This window comes from Balaenoptera acutorostrata, chromosome 10, assembly GCF_949987535.1.
Source record: "Balaenoptera acutorostrata chromosome 10, mBalAcu1.1, whole genome shotgun sequence".
Lineage (NCBI taxonomy): Eukaryota > Metazoa > Chordata > Mammalia > Artiodactyla > Balaenopteridae > Balaenoptera > Balaenoptera acutorostrata.
This window is the reverse complement of record NC_080073.1, coordinates 48,488,640-48,501,737: the sequence shown is the minus strand read 5'-3', so window position 1 is coordinate 48,501,737 and position 13,098 is coordinate 48,488,640. Positions and strand designations below refer to the sequence as shown.

Sequence of the window (13,098 nt, the reverse complement as noted above, 5' to 3'; positions counted from 1 at the left end):
CAGTATTTCCCTTTACACTTCTAAGTATCGTGTTGTGCACCCTGAGTTCACGCTGGTGCCCTGGGATGCCTTGCCTGCCCCACTTCTGTCCTGAGAGGTTTGTGGTGGGTGGGCTGGCTGGTAAAGGACTCGCCCTAGCTGCCCCTAGACTCACATCTGCATGTGTCTGCCTCAGCTTAACCTGGTCTGTGGCCGGAAGCATCCGAAGGAGACCTCCCAGTCGGTGTACCTGGCTAGGCTTCTCATTGGGGCGCTCACCTTCGGGCCCCTCTGTGACTGGTAAGAACCTTGACCAGCTCCCCCAACCCAGCACGCTCTTGGGTTCCTGGCCCAGGGTCTAGTTCCTCCCCACCACGTGCCCCTCTCACTGGTCTCCAGGTAAGGCCCTGTCTCCCCGCAATGGGGCTCCCAGGTGGGGCCCTGCACCCTCCCACAGACAGAGCACCCAGGGCAGGGCCGGGGGCTGGGTCTCCCTCCTTCCCCTCAGACAGACTCCCTCCTCAACCTGCCCCTTTCTTACCCCAGGATTGGCCGCAAGGCCACTATCCTGGTGTAGCTGCTACTCTTCGCCATCCTTGGCATGGCCGCAGCCTTTGTGCCCGGCTTTGAGCTCTACACGGCCCTGCGCTTTGCTGCGGCCACGGCCGTCGTTGGATATAACTTCAGCAGCGTCACCCTACGTGGGTATCTGGGCCCCGTGCCGTCAGCCGCCGAGCGAGGCCTTGGGGTCTGGGTGGCCACGCTCCCACGCTGCCTGTGGGGCCCACTCAACTCCCTGCAGCTAAAGTGATGGCGCCTGCACTCCCTGTACCGGGCCAGGACCACAGCCCCTGACCTGGTGGCGTGTAGCAATGGCAGGGGGTGAGAGGGCAGGGTCCGGGCCAGCCTCGGACTCTGTGTTCTCACAGTTGCACAGTGGGTGGGGCCCTGGCGGAGAACTCGGGCTGCGGTCCTGGCCCAGTGCACCTTCTCCGTGGGGCAGATGGCCCTCGCAGGACTCACCCATGGCGTCCAGAGCTGGAGGCTCTTCCAGACGGCTGGCGCTGCACCTGTCTTCCGCTCTTCCTTTACTTCTGGTGAGGAGATACTTCCCAGGCAAGCTGCCCCTCGGTTGGCTACGTGTCCAGAGAGGTGTCTGGGAGAGCGAGCCTGTGGGGTCAGTGTGCACTGGGACAGCGGGGAGGCCCCTGGGGGAGTGGGGAGGCCCAGGTCCAGGCCCCAGGGTCACAGCCCGACCTACAGGGCTCTGCCGGAAACTGCACGGTGGCTCCCGACCCGGGGGAGGGTAGAGGGGGCTAAACAACCGATCCAGAGGGTGGCCTCGGTCAACAAGCGAAAACTCTCCCCCGAGCTCCTGAGCCAGGTACTTGCAGTAGCTGGGCCAGCCCTGACCTGATCTGACCACACAGCCCGGCCTGCCTGGCCCCTGACTCTGCACCTCCCTCCCGGATGGTCCCAGAGAAGACCGGCCCCACGGGGAATGCCCTGGATCTGTTCCGACACCCCCAGCTCCGGAAGGTGACCCTGATTCTCTTCTATGTCTGGTGAGTGGGCCCACAGCCCTCCCTGAGGCCCAAACTAAAGGGCTGCCATGTCTCTGTGGATGGTGGCTGTCTGGGCACCACTGGGTCTCCTGCTGGCTGTGCTCCTGTCTCCTGTTGTGACTTCTGGCCAAAGCAATCTCTCCTTCTGAGCGTGATGGTGTCTCATCACCCAGCAGTGACAGGGACTCCTGAACTCTCTGTAGGTTCATGGACAGCCTGGAATACTTCGGCCTGGGCCTCAAGGTGGGGGACTTTGGCCTGGATATCTACCTGACAATTAATCTTCAGAGAAGTTGAGGTACTCACCCGCTACTCCAGCATCTTCTTGATGGAGCGGTTGGGCCTCAAGTGGAGCCAGCTGGGGACTCTGGTTCTGGGTGGCGTCATGTGTTATCACCATCATCTTTGTCCCGGCAGTTACCAGGGCTGGCCTCCCCACCCCAACCTGCTGCCAAGGCCTGTTGTTTCCTTTTCAGGAGTGAGGGCTTCTCTGAAGTTTGGGTGCAAAAGGGGTGAGGAGTTTGGGAGGACAGGGCAGGGGCAGGGCCCAGGGGATGGGGCTGGGCAGCCTCCATGTGGCTGACTGGCAGCCTCTACCAGGTCTGCCCGTGGTGGGCACTGTGATGGCCCTGCTGGGGAAGGTTGCCACGGCGGCCGGATTTACCATCTCCTACGTGTACTCTGCTGAGCTCTTCCCCACTGTCATCAGGTAAGGACTGCAGGTGCAACTCTTGTTCCTCTGCTCCTGAGACCCTGATTTTGGCCATCCCTCCTCTGCCCTTACTGCTGTTCCCCAATGAGCTTACAGAGCTGGCTCTGGGGCAGCAGTGCTGGATGGGGTCAGTGGAGAGCAGAGGAGAGCAGCGGAGGGCAGATACAGGAGGGGCCACACCCTGGCCTTGTCAGGACTGGAAAATGGAGTAAGTCCCAAGTTTGATGAATGGCTCAGAAGGAAGACTCCGGTGGGGATGGGAGGTGGTCAGGAGGTGCAGCCTTTGATCTGAGACTCGATAGGGGAGCAGGAGTACAGCAGGCAGACAGAGAGGCCTGGAGGTGGCAAAAGCAGGCCACACAGTAGGACTAGGGGAGGTGCAGGAGGAGGGGGCAGGAAGGCTGGCTGGACCGCACGGGCCTGGAGACTCTGCAGGCCTGTGGAGACCAGATGAGAGGTTGGGGTGCTTCCAGGGAGGTGAGCTGGGGTGGAGCTGTGGTCCAGCGGAGGCCGGGTCTTCTCGGCTTGCACTCACCTTTGCGCGGGCAGACGGGCATGGGGCTGCTGGGCATCCTCAAGCCACTCGTGATCCTGCTGGGTGAGTACCACACGGCCCTCCCTATGCTCATCTACAGCAGCCTCCCCATCGGGGCTGGCTTACTCTGTGCCCTGCTGCCAGAGACACGTGGCCAGACCCTGAAGGACACCATCGACGACCTGGAGCAGGAGTCCTGCCCACAGTGAGGTGCTTGGTCTCTCTGAAACCCAGGACCTCTTATCAGTGACCCCATCCCAGAAGGCATCTACTTCACCATTTGTCCATTGTTGCATAGAGGCCCATATGGCATCTTCACGATTCCCCTACTTTGGGGAGGGGATGGCGAGCAGCTGTAATACGGGATCAATTCCTAAGCAGCCAATGACAGCCTTCTGCTTCCTCCAGCTCTCTGAACGCAGTGCCCTCAGAAAAGGATTCCGAGGCCTCAGGAAGTACTTCTGGCCCGGGGTGGCCTTTAGAGCAGCACGTACCTCTGAGTGTGTCTCCGAAGCCAGACCAGCAGCAGCAGAGAGCTGCCTGAACACTCCCCTGGGAACAGCTGGACCTGTGAGCATGACCACCTTGCTGACGGAGGCAGCACCCCAGGAGCTGGCCCCAGAGCCAGCCAGCCAGCCACTGCCCAGCCCAATCCCAGAAGCATCCGAGACAGGCCTCCCTCCTTTCAAAACCTTTCTCATCCCCAGAGCCCCACGCCCAATACCCTGTTCTGAGTTAGAGTCTTGGGCGTGTCTTGGGCTTAACTTGTTCTCTGACAGTCTTGTGGGGATATGGCTCCTCAGATCCCCTCCATCTGAGGTCCCCCTGCCCTGAAAACACAGTCAAGGCAAAAATAGAACAGCTGGGTAGGGCCTCTCCAAGTAGGTGAGAGTAGGAAGAGAAAAACACTTAAAGTTCTGGACTCACCCAGGCAGGTGAAGGAAAGCTGTGGATGAAGGGAAGGTTGTGCTTCCTCCAACGGCTGGGCTAGGCCCGTGGATAAGGTGGGACCCACAGGGCACTTGATCCAGCTGAGAGGGGACTGATTCAGTCAGAATCGAAGCTTCAGTCTTACCTTCTCTTCAAAGATTCTCCTTCCCCTGTCCTGCACTCAGGGACCGGTGGCGGGGAGAGGGAGGATGTTGGTCCAGTTCCTCTCCGGGCCACTCTTCCCTTTCATGCTCTGCTTCTCTGGCTCCTTCAGGACCCATGCAGGGTGAGGGAAAGGGGCAGAAGTCTTCTTACCTGGTGGCCACTGGTGGTAGTTCTTCCGGGCTTGCAGTGGTTAATCATCATTCAGTGGCCCTGGCAGGCTCCTAAAAGTAGGTTTCCCACAAGAATATTCGGGGGTTCTCAGCGATCATCCCAGGACCTCTGCGTTGGTCCTTAGTATGAGCAATGTGCCTGCAACTGACCCCTTGGGACCCCTCTTCACCTCTTGGCTGCCCCCCCTCCCCCCCCCCCGCCCTGTGCGGATCCCCACGTAGTCTCTCTTATGCTGGCCTCCCTTACAGAAGAGTCCAGCTAGCAAAACCATAGCAGCACATGAGCCCGACTGTCTGCTTTCTCTCTTCCTGCACCCCAACTGCTGGTCACGGCTAGAGAGAGTCACGCTCCCGACAAGTCTGATCTATGAATACATGGTCACCAGCACCAACTGGGTCTTTAGCAGCACCTCGTTTTCCTACCAGCTTTTCAAGTCAGCTCGTTTTCCAACTCTCACCAGTGGCTATTTCTAAGCTCCACTCTGCCTGCCTCCCATCCTTCTACCCCCTACCAGATAGCTTCTCCTTCTCCTCTCAGAGAAAGGAAAAGCCATCCTACTGCCGCTCCCCAAACTTCCCACCAAGAAGTCTTTAACCTGCACTCCCTCCTGCCCCGGGTGGGATCTGGGAGCAGCTGAATGGAGGGCCTGTTCCTCCTCTTACTCTCCTCTCCATCCCTCCTCTTCAGGCCTGGGGACGGGGGCGGGCACGTTGTGTCTGGAAGGATGGGAGGATTTCCCTCAGTGCAGGTGGAGCCCTGATGGGGAGGTGGGTGCTCCAGGTGCTGGGAACGGTCTGCACAGAGGCATGGGGCTGGCTCACGTGGAGATTTTCCCAGCCTGCCTTGCCCCTTCAGTTCCTAGAGCCTGTGGCCACTTGTGCCCCAGGAGTGGAATGCTGTTCCTCCCCATCCCACCCCACCCAGGACCTCCCCGCCCCATTGTGACACTGCTCCCCAGACACCGTGGAACCCAAGGGTTCTGCTTCCAAGGGTCTGGCTGGGCCTGGCTTGTGGTCCTGTCTCCAGGGAGAAGGGACTGGGAGGGTGTGGAGGGTGGCAATTATGATGACACCTGGCAACCGTGTGGCCACATTCTCAGCGCAGACGTGGACAGGGCCTGTTCGGCTGTGGGGAGTCTGTGGAAGGAGCGGGCTGTCCTCCCGGGAAGCGTGAGTTCTCAGGTGTGGCATCTGGCCATTTCCTGCCCTCAGAAGGGGGGCTGCTCCTGGTTATACCTTCCTGTCCCAGGCCTTAGTTTTCCTCTTTTTACATTGAGAACCAATTGCCTGGGGCCTGTCTACCTGGCAGGGTGGTTCCCTTGGGAACAAGGGCTCCAGGGCCTTGCAGACTGTCAGGCCCCTGTGGGGATTCAGGTGATGCTGTGGGGGGCACTGAAGGGGACCTGGCCGGGGAAGCTGGCTCCGGGCCCAAAAGCCAAATCTCTGTGAGCAAAGCAAAGGTTCCCTCCCTCCCTCTCTCCCTCCCTCCCTCCCTCCCTTGTTCCTTCCCTCTCTCTCTCCCTCTCTGCCTGGGAATTCTCCTCTATCCTGTGACACCCCCTCCAAACTTACACACATGCACACTGTACTAGTTTTCTGTTGCTGTTGTAACATATTATCACAAACTTAGCGGCCTTTAACAACACAGATTTATTACCTTATAGTCCTGCAGGTCAGAAGGCCAAAATGGGTCTCACTAAGCTAAAATCAGGTGTCACAGGGGAATTTATTTCCTTGCCTGTTCCAGCCTCCAAAGGCTGCCCACAATTCCTTAGCTCACAGTTCCTTGTATCTTCAAAGCCAGCAATGGCTGGTCAAGTCTTAAGAGATGTAACTGAAGTTTATGCATTTTCATTGCTGTATTGCATTCCACTAGATAAATATACCACAGTTTATCCATTTCTCTGCTGTTGGGGCATTTGGGCTCTTTTTTTTTTTTTTCTTCACATTTGAGGTGTGTTGTCGTGAATGTTTTGGTACTCTTCTTGGATCATATGTACAAATGTTTGCCCAGAGTATGTAACTGGGAGTAGAATTGCTGGGTCATAATGTGTGGGGATATTCAGCTCTATAAGACAATGCCAAATTGTTTTCCAAAGTGGAACTATGAATAAGCCTGCCAGAAATGTATAAAAGTTAGATACTGGGTATTGTCAGATTTCTTAAGTTTTCTTAAGCAAATGAGTGTAAATTATGGTCTTGATTTGCATTTCCCTCATTATTAAAGAGGTTGAACATCTCTTCATATGTTTGTTTAAATTTCCTCTTCTTGCAATGCCCATTCATGTCTTTTGTCATTTTTCTATTGTCTTTTTATTATTGATCTGTGGCTTCTTTACATATACTTGATCCTTTTTCTCCCCAGTAATACAAGTTTTTCAATATATTCTCCCAGTTGTGTTTAACTCTATGATTTTCATTTTTTTTTTCTATAAATTTATTTATTAATTGATTGATTTTTGGTTGTGTTGGGTCTTCGTTTCTGTTCGAGGGCTTTCTCTAGTTGTGGCGAGCGGGGGCCACTCTTCATCGCGGTGCGCGGGCCTCTCACTATCGCGGCTTCTCTTGTTGCGGAGCACGGGCTCCAGACGCGCAGGCTCAGTAGTTGTGGCTCACGGTCTTAGTTGCTCCGCGGCATGTGGGATCCTCCCAGACCAGGGCTCGAACCCGTGTCCCCTGCATCGGCAGGCAGATTCTCAACCACTGCGCCACCAGGGAAGCCCTATGATTTTCATTTTTGAGTAGTCAAATTTATAATCAAAAAAATTTTTTTTAATTCATTTGTTTATTTATTTATTTTTTGGCTGTGTTGGGTCTTCGTTGCTGTGCGCGGGCTTTCTCTCGTTGCAGTGAGCGGGGGCTACTCCTCGTTGTGGTGCGCAGGCTTCTCATTGCAGTGGCTTCTCTTGTTGCGGAGCATGGGCTCTAGGCGCGTGGCTTCAGTAGTTGTGGCTCGCGGGCTCTAGATCTCAGGCTCAGTAGTTGTGGCGCATGAGCTTAGTTGCTCCACGGCATATGGGATCTTCCTGGGCCAGGGCTCGAACCCGTGTCCCTTGCATTGGCAGGCAGATTCTTAACCACTGTGCCACCAGGGAAGCCCTATAATTTAAAATTTTAAGGTTAGCATAGAATAGCATAGCTTTTGTGTCCTGATTAAGAAATCCTTTTTTGGTTCACCCTGCTGCCTCTTGTGCTCACAGTCTGCCCTGACATGCCCTGCTCTCAGGAAACTCAAGTCGTCTCCCCCAGCAAGGTGGCCCGGCTTGCAGAGGAGGGCAGCATACCGCTCCACTTTGCCCAGCTCTTGGAGCACACCACCGCCCAGACCAAGGGGTCTACACGCACCGCGGGCTCTGACCTGTACAGTGCCTGTGATTGCACAGTACCACCTATGGAGAAAGCCCGTGTGAAAACTGATATTCAGATTCCTCTTCCTTCTGGGTGCTATGGGAGAGTAGCTCCATGTTCTAGCTTGGCTGCAAAACACTTCATAGATGTAGAAGCTGGTGTCATAGATGAAGATTATAGAGGAAATGTTGGTGTTGTACTACTGTGGCAAAGAAAAGTTTGAAGTAAAAAAGTGTGATAAAATTGCACAGCTCATTTGTGAACAGATTTTTTTTACCTGGAAATAGAGGAAGTTCAAGTTTTAGATGACACTGTTAAGGGGTTCAGGAGGTTTTGGTTCTACCGGTAAGAATTAAAAATGTATGCCAAGAACAGAAAATGAGAAAATGTTGCTTGAAAAGAAAGATTTGCTTAAAGTGAAAAAAAAGAAAAAAGAAAAAAGAAATCATTTTTCACATAAAGTCAAAAATATATTCCATATATTTTCTAATAAAAGTTTTGTTCTTTAAATTTAGGTCCTTAATAGGGCTGAAATTTTTGTTTATGGTGTGAGACAGGAACCAATGTTAATTTTTTTCCATTTACTGACCTGTCATGCAGGTCTGTCTCTCATATATCAAGATTTGTTTGGGACTTCCCTGGTGGTCCAGTGGGTAAGACTCCGCGCTCCCAGTGTAGGGGGCCCGGGTTTGAGCCCTGGTTGGGGAACTAGATCCCTCATGCGTGCCGCAACTAAGAGTCCGCATGCCACAACTAAGAAGCCTGCATGCCGCGGGCTTCCCTGGTGGCGCAGTGGTTGAGAATCTGCCTGCTAATGCAGGGGACACGGGTTCGAGCCCTGGTCTGGGAAGATCCCACATGCCACGGAGCAGCTGGGCCCGTGAGCCACGATTGCTGAGCCTGCGCGTCTGGAGCCTGTGCCCCGCAACGGGAGGGGCCGCGATGGAGAAAGGCCCGCGCACCGCGATGAAGAGCGGTCCCCGCACCGCGATGAAGAGTGGCCCCCGCTTGCCGCAACTGGAGAAAGCCCTCGCACGAACCGAAGACCCAATACAGACAAAAATAAATAAATTAATTAATTAAAAAGAAAATCCTTAAAAAAAAAAAAAAAAAAAAAAAAAAAAAAAAGAAGCCTGCATGCCGCAACTAAAGATCCTGCATACCACAACGAAGATCCCGTGTGCTGCAACTAAGACCCGGTGCAGCCAAAATTAATAAAATAAAATAAATATTTTAAAAAATTGTTTGCATAAATCTATTTCTGGGCTATTTAGCTATTCCTGCATTGAGACCACCTTGTCTTTAATGAATATAACTTTATAATAGATTCTGACGTTTGGCAGGACAAATCATTCCTCATTATTCTTCAGAATTGTCTTAGGTATTCATGCCCTTTGTTCTTCCATAGTAATTTTAGAGTTATCTTGACAAATTTCACAAAAAAATACCTTTTGGATTTTGACTGGATTTGTGCTGAGTCTACAGATCAACATGGGGAAAAATTGACAACTTTTATTCATGACCATTAGATATCTCTCCATTAATTTTTCTTTTTAACATATTTCTGTAAGTTTTATAATTATTTTACAAACAGGTCTTGCACTTTTTTTTTTTTTTTTTTTTTTTCCCTGCTGCGTGGCTTGTGGGATCTTAGTTCCCTGACCAGGGATTGAACCCCAGCCCACAGCCCTGAAAGTGCCAAATCCTAACCACTGGACCTCCAGGGAATACCCTTGAACATATTTTTAAAACATTTTTTATTGTGGTAAAATATACCTAACCTAAAATTGATCATTTGAAACACTAAAAAAATTTTAGCATAAAGCTAAATATAAAATTGACATACAAAATTGTAAGATAGTCAAAGTGTACATTGTGGTTCTTTGATATACATATGTATTACAAAAGGACTCCCTTCATCTAGTTAATTCACACATCCATCACCTCACATATTTATCTTTTTGTGTGTGTGTGTGAGAAATTTATGTTCTACTGTCTTAGCAAATTTCAATTATACAATATAGTGTTATCAACTCACCATGTTTTTACATTATATCCTCAGACCTTATTCCTCTTATAGTTGAAAATAATTCCTCTTTTACCAACCTCTTCCTATTTCCTCACCCGCAGCCCTTGGAAACCACTTTCACTTTCTGTTTCCACTAGTTTTGACTTAAAAAAAAAAAATCCACATATAAGTGATACCATACAGTATTTGTCCTTTTCTGTCTGTTCACAAGCATAATGCTCCACCCATGTTGTCACAAATGGCAGGATTTCCATTTTTTCTTGTGGCTAAATAGTATTTCATTGTATATATAAATATATACCACATTTTCTCTATTCATTCATCCGTTGATGGACACTTAATGTTGTTTCCATATCTTGCTATTATTGTTTCCTGTTTCCTTTATTTCTGTTTTAACTTTATAATCTCTTTATTTATTTAGGTTTACATTATTTTGTTCTTTTTTCACTTCCTATGATGGGCATTTAGTTTATTAATTTTCAGTCTTTCTGATTTTCTATTATAAAGCAGGTAAAACTATAAATTTCCCAGAGTACCACTTTTTATACCACCCATAGGTTTGATATGGGTGGTGTAAGTTTTTATAGTTTTTATAGTTTTCACTTATAAGCATTTATATTATCACTCGTTTATAAATATTTTAAAATTTTCATTATGATCTCTTCTTTGACTTCTGAGATAGTCACAAGTTTTATTAACTTAAAAATATATATTTATAAAACTTAATAAACTTTAGAAAAAATATATGTATATTCCATGTTCATGGATTAGAAGACTCAATATTGTTGGTAAGATGTCAATGCTTCCCAAACTGACCTATAGATTCAATATAATCTCAATCAAAAACACAGCAAGCTGTTTTGCAAATATCAACAAACTTATTCTAAAGTTCAAATGGAAACGCAGAAGACCTGGATATCCAAAACAGTAGTGAAGAAAAACAAAGTTGGAGGCTTCACACTACCTGATTTTAAGACTTCCTATAAAGTCTTCCATAATCAGAATAGCATGGTATTGGCAAAAGGATAGACACATAGAACCATGGAACAAAATAGAAAGTTCAGAAATAGACCCATATAAATATAGTCAACTTCTCCTATGAGTTATACTCATTATTGTTTTATATATTTGAAGACATTTATTAGGTTCATATATATTTAATTTTTTGGTGTACTGAACCTTTTGTCTTTAGATAATGAATCTCTCTATTAATGATACTATATGGGTTTTGGTTTTTGTTTTGTTTTGGTAATAGTATAGCTAAATCAGATTTCTTTTGATTACTGTTCGCCTAATATAACTTTTTCCATCCTTTAACTCTCAGCCTTTTCATGTCCCTATGCTTTAAGTGTGCCTTCTTACAGAGTGACCAAGTTGTCATCAAAATCAAGACACTTGTGAGAGGGAAAGGGGGCGCTATGAATAATTACACAAGCATAAAAGACATAAACTGGGTATGTTCTGGGAAATACTGGCCACCCTGTTTATTTATTTTTAAATATTATTTATTTGGCTGCGCCAGGTCTTAGTTGAGGCATGCGGGCTCTTTTAGTTGCAGCATGTAGGCTCTAGTTCCCTGACCAGGGATGGAACCTGGGCCCCCTGCATTGGGAGTGCAGAGTCTTAACCACTGTACCACCAGGGAAGTCCCGGCCGCCCTATTTAAAAACAGCATATTAATTTGATTTTTAAAAAGCTCAATCCAACTATCTCTTTTAACTAGCGATAATCAATATACTTTGATTCATTTTTCCAGTCACAATTACTGAAATCCACTTTTTCTACGTTTCTTTTTTTCCTTTTTTCACTTTTTCGATTGAGGTTTTGTTTTTGTTTTTCCCTTTAGCCTATCTTTTCCCACTACTGTTTTCTAGCTATATTATTGTAGTGGTTATCCTTAAAATTTTATCATGCAAATGTAACTTTGAGGGACTTCCCTGGTGGTCCAGTGGTTAAGACTTCGTGCTTCCACTGCAGGGAGCATGGGTTCAATCCTTGGTCAGGGAACTAAGATCCCGCAAGCCAGGCAGCGCGGTGTGGCCAAAAAAAAAAAAAAAAAACTGAAAAAAGTAACTTTGAAATCTTGGTGTCTTTCTCCTACACCTTGAACAATAGAAAGATTTTAAGATACTTCGGCTCTCATCATCTCCATCCTGAAATATATTATTGCTGCCCACCATTTTATCTTTTTTTTTTTAACTCCACAATTGAACAGAGCTTTTATTATTTAATGCAATCAGTATTTGGATTTGCTTACATGTTTACCATTTTGATTGCACATCACTGCCTATCAGTTTGTCATCTTGACATAATTTTCCTCCTCCTTATTCTCTTTTTTTTGCCCAATGGTTCCAGACCCATTCATTGATGAGTTCCTCTTTTATCCAGTTTCTGAACTCTTTTTTTTCACTACACTGTATATTCCTGCTCCAAAACTATTTTTTTCTTTTTTTTTTGGCCATGCTGTGAGGCTTGTGCGATCTTAGTACCCCAACCAGGAACTGAACCCAGGCCCCTGGCAGTGAAAGCTCAGAATCCTAACCACTAGACTGCCAGGGAATTCCCACCAAAAACATTCTTAATTATTTGAATTTTGTATTATTTTAGGATTTTGCATTTTCATATACATTTTATTTTATTTGGAGCATCCCTCTCCTTATCTTTTAGAAGTTCCATTAAATCAGATCTGTTGCTTCCTCAATTTTTGACTATAACTCTCTTCATTTTACTCTACTTGACAGATAATTTTGCTGAGTAAGCAATTCTAGGTTGGCTGTTATTTCCTATCAACATGTTGAAGATACTCTTCACTCTCTTCTGGTTTCCTTGTTGCTTAACAACTTTTTGTTATTTCTTTAAAAAAAGAAAAGAAAAAGAAAATTCAAAAGTCTTAGAGTTAAACAATGAGTCTTCAACATTATAAAGCTATTTATAACAGTAATTAAAGTAGTGGTAACATTTTACCCTTATGAAAATGTCACAGACTTCAAATCACAACTTGGATCCTCAATGATTCAAGTGTTTTATCTTACACAATATGGGTTTGGTCAGTTTTAAGATAAAATTCCTCCAGATATGTTGTCCACAACTTTCGTTTCTTAACAGAAGTCTGTAGACACGGCTCATTTGTCCATGATCTATCTTCTCTCTAGATGTCTTTGAAAATCTTTTCTTTGTCACTGGTGTTCTGCAGCTTTGTTACAGTGGGTTTCTCTTTTATTTATCCTGCTTGGGATACACTGTTTCCTGATTCTAAGGATTCATGTTTTTCAAATTTTAGAAAATGGATTGCTTTTATCTCTTTAAATATCGCTTCTCTCTTTCTCCTACTGGGCCTGCAACTATGAACGTTAAATCTTCTATCTTCTAATTCATCTTTGTGTAGAATCTATTTAACCTTCCCTTTAGTGTGTTTATTTCAACAACTTGTTATTCAATAGTTTTTACTTTTAGAAGTTGTGTCTTCCCTCCAACGGTGTCTGCTTTTTGCCTCTGGTTATAAGTCCATTTCTGTAATTATAACTTCCATCTCTTACTCTCAGAATGACTTAACTTCTAGTGGGTTAGGTAATATTTGTTTTGAGCCCTTGGCTTGATCTTAATCTGTGAGAGCCTTGCAAGCTTAGTTTGGAGAAATTTTCCTTCATAGAAGACCTGCATCTGCT

The 13,098-nt window shown here is 47.3% G+C and overlaps 1 protein-coding gene and 1 pseudogene across 1 annotated transcript; both read left to right on the top strand.

Moving 5' to 3' along the window:
* SLC22A13 (solute carrier family 22 member 13) lies at positions 1 to 4,143 on the top strand. Its single transcript, XM_057555231.1, is given in 10 exon segments — positions 1 to 279; positions 526 to 680; positions 909 to 1,049; positions 1,052 to 1,076; positions 1,243 to 1,362; positions 1,449 to 1,544; positions 1,748 to 1,816; positions 1,818 to 1,960; positions 2,145 to 2,266; positions 2,806 to 4,143. Coding segments are annotated over 10 exon segments (1,185 nt in total). The 5' UTR covers positions 1 to 160; the 3' UTR covers positions 3,001 to 4,143.
* Positions 4,144 to 7,267: 3,124 nt separating this feature from the next.
* On the top strand, positions 7,268 to 7,760 carry LOC103011128 (deoxyuridine 5'-triphosphate nucleotidohydrolase, mitochondrial-like; annotated as a pseudogene).
* Positions 7,761 to 13,098: the final 5,338 nt, after the last annotated feature.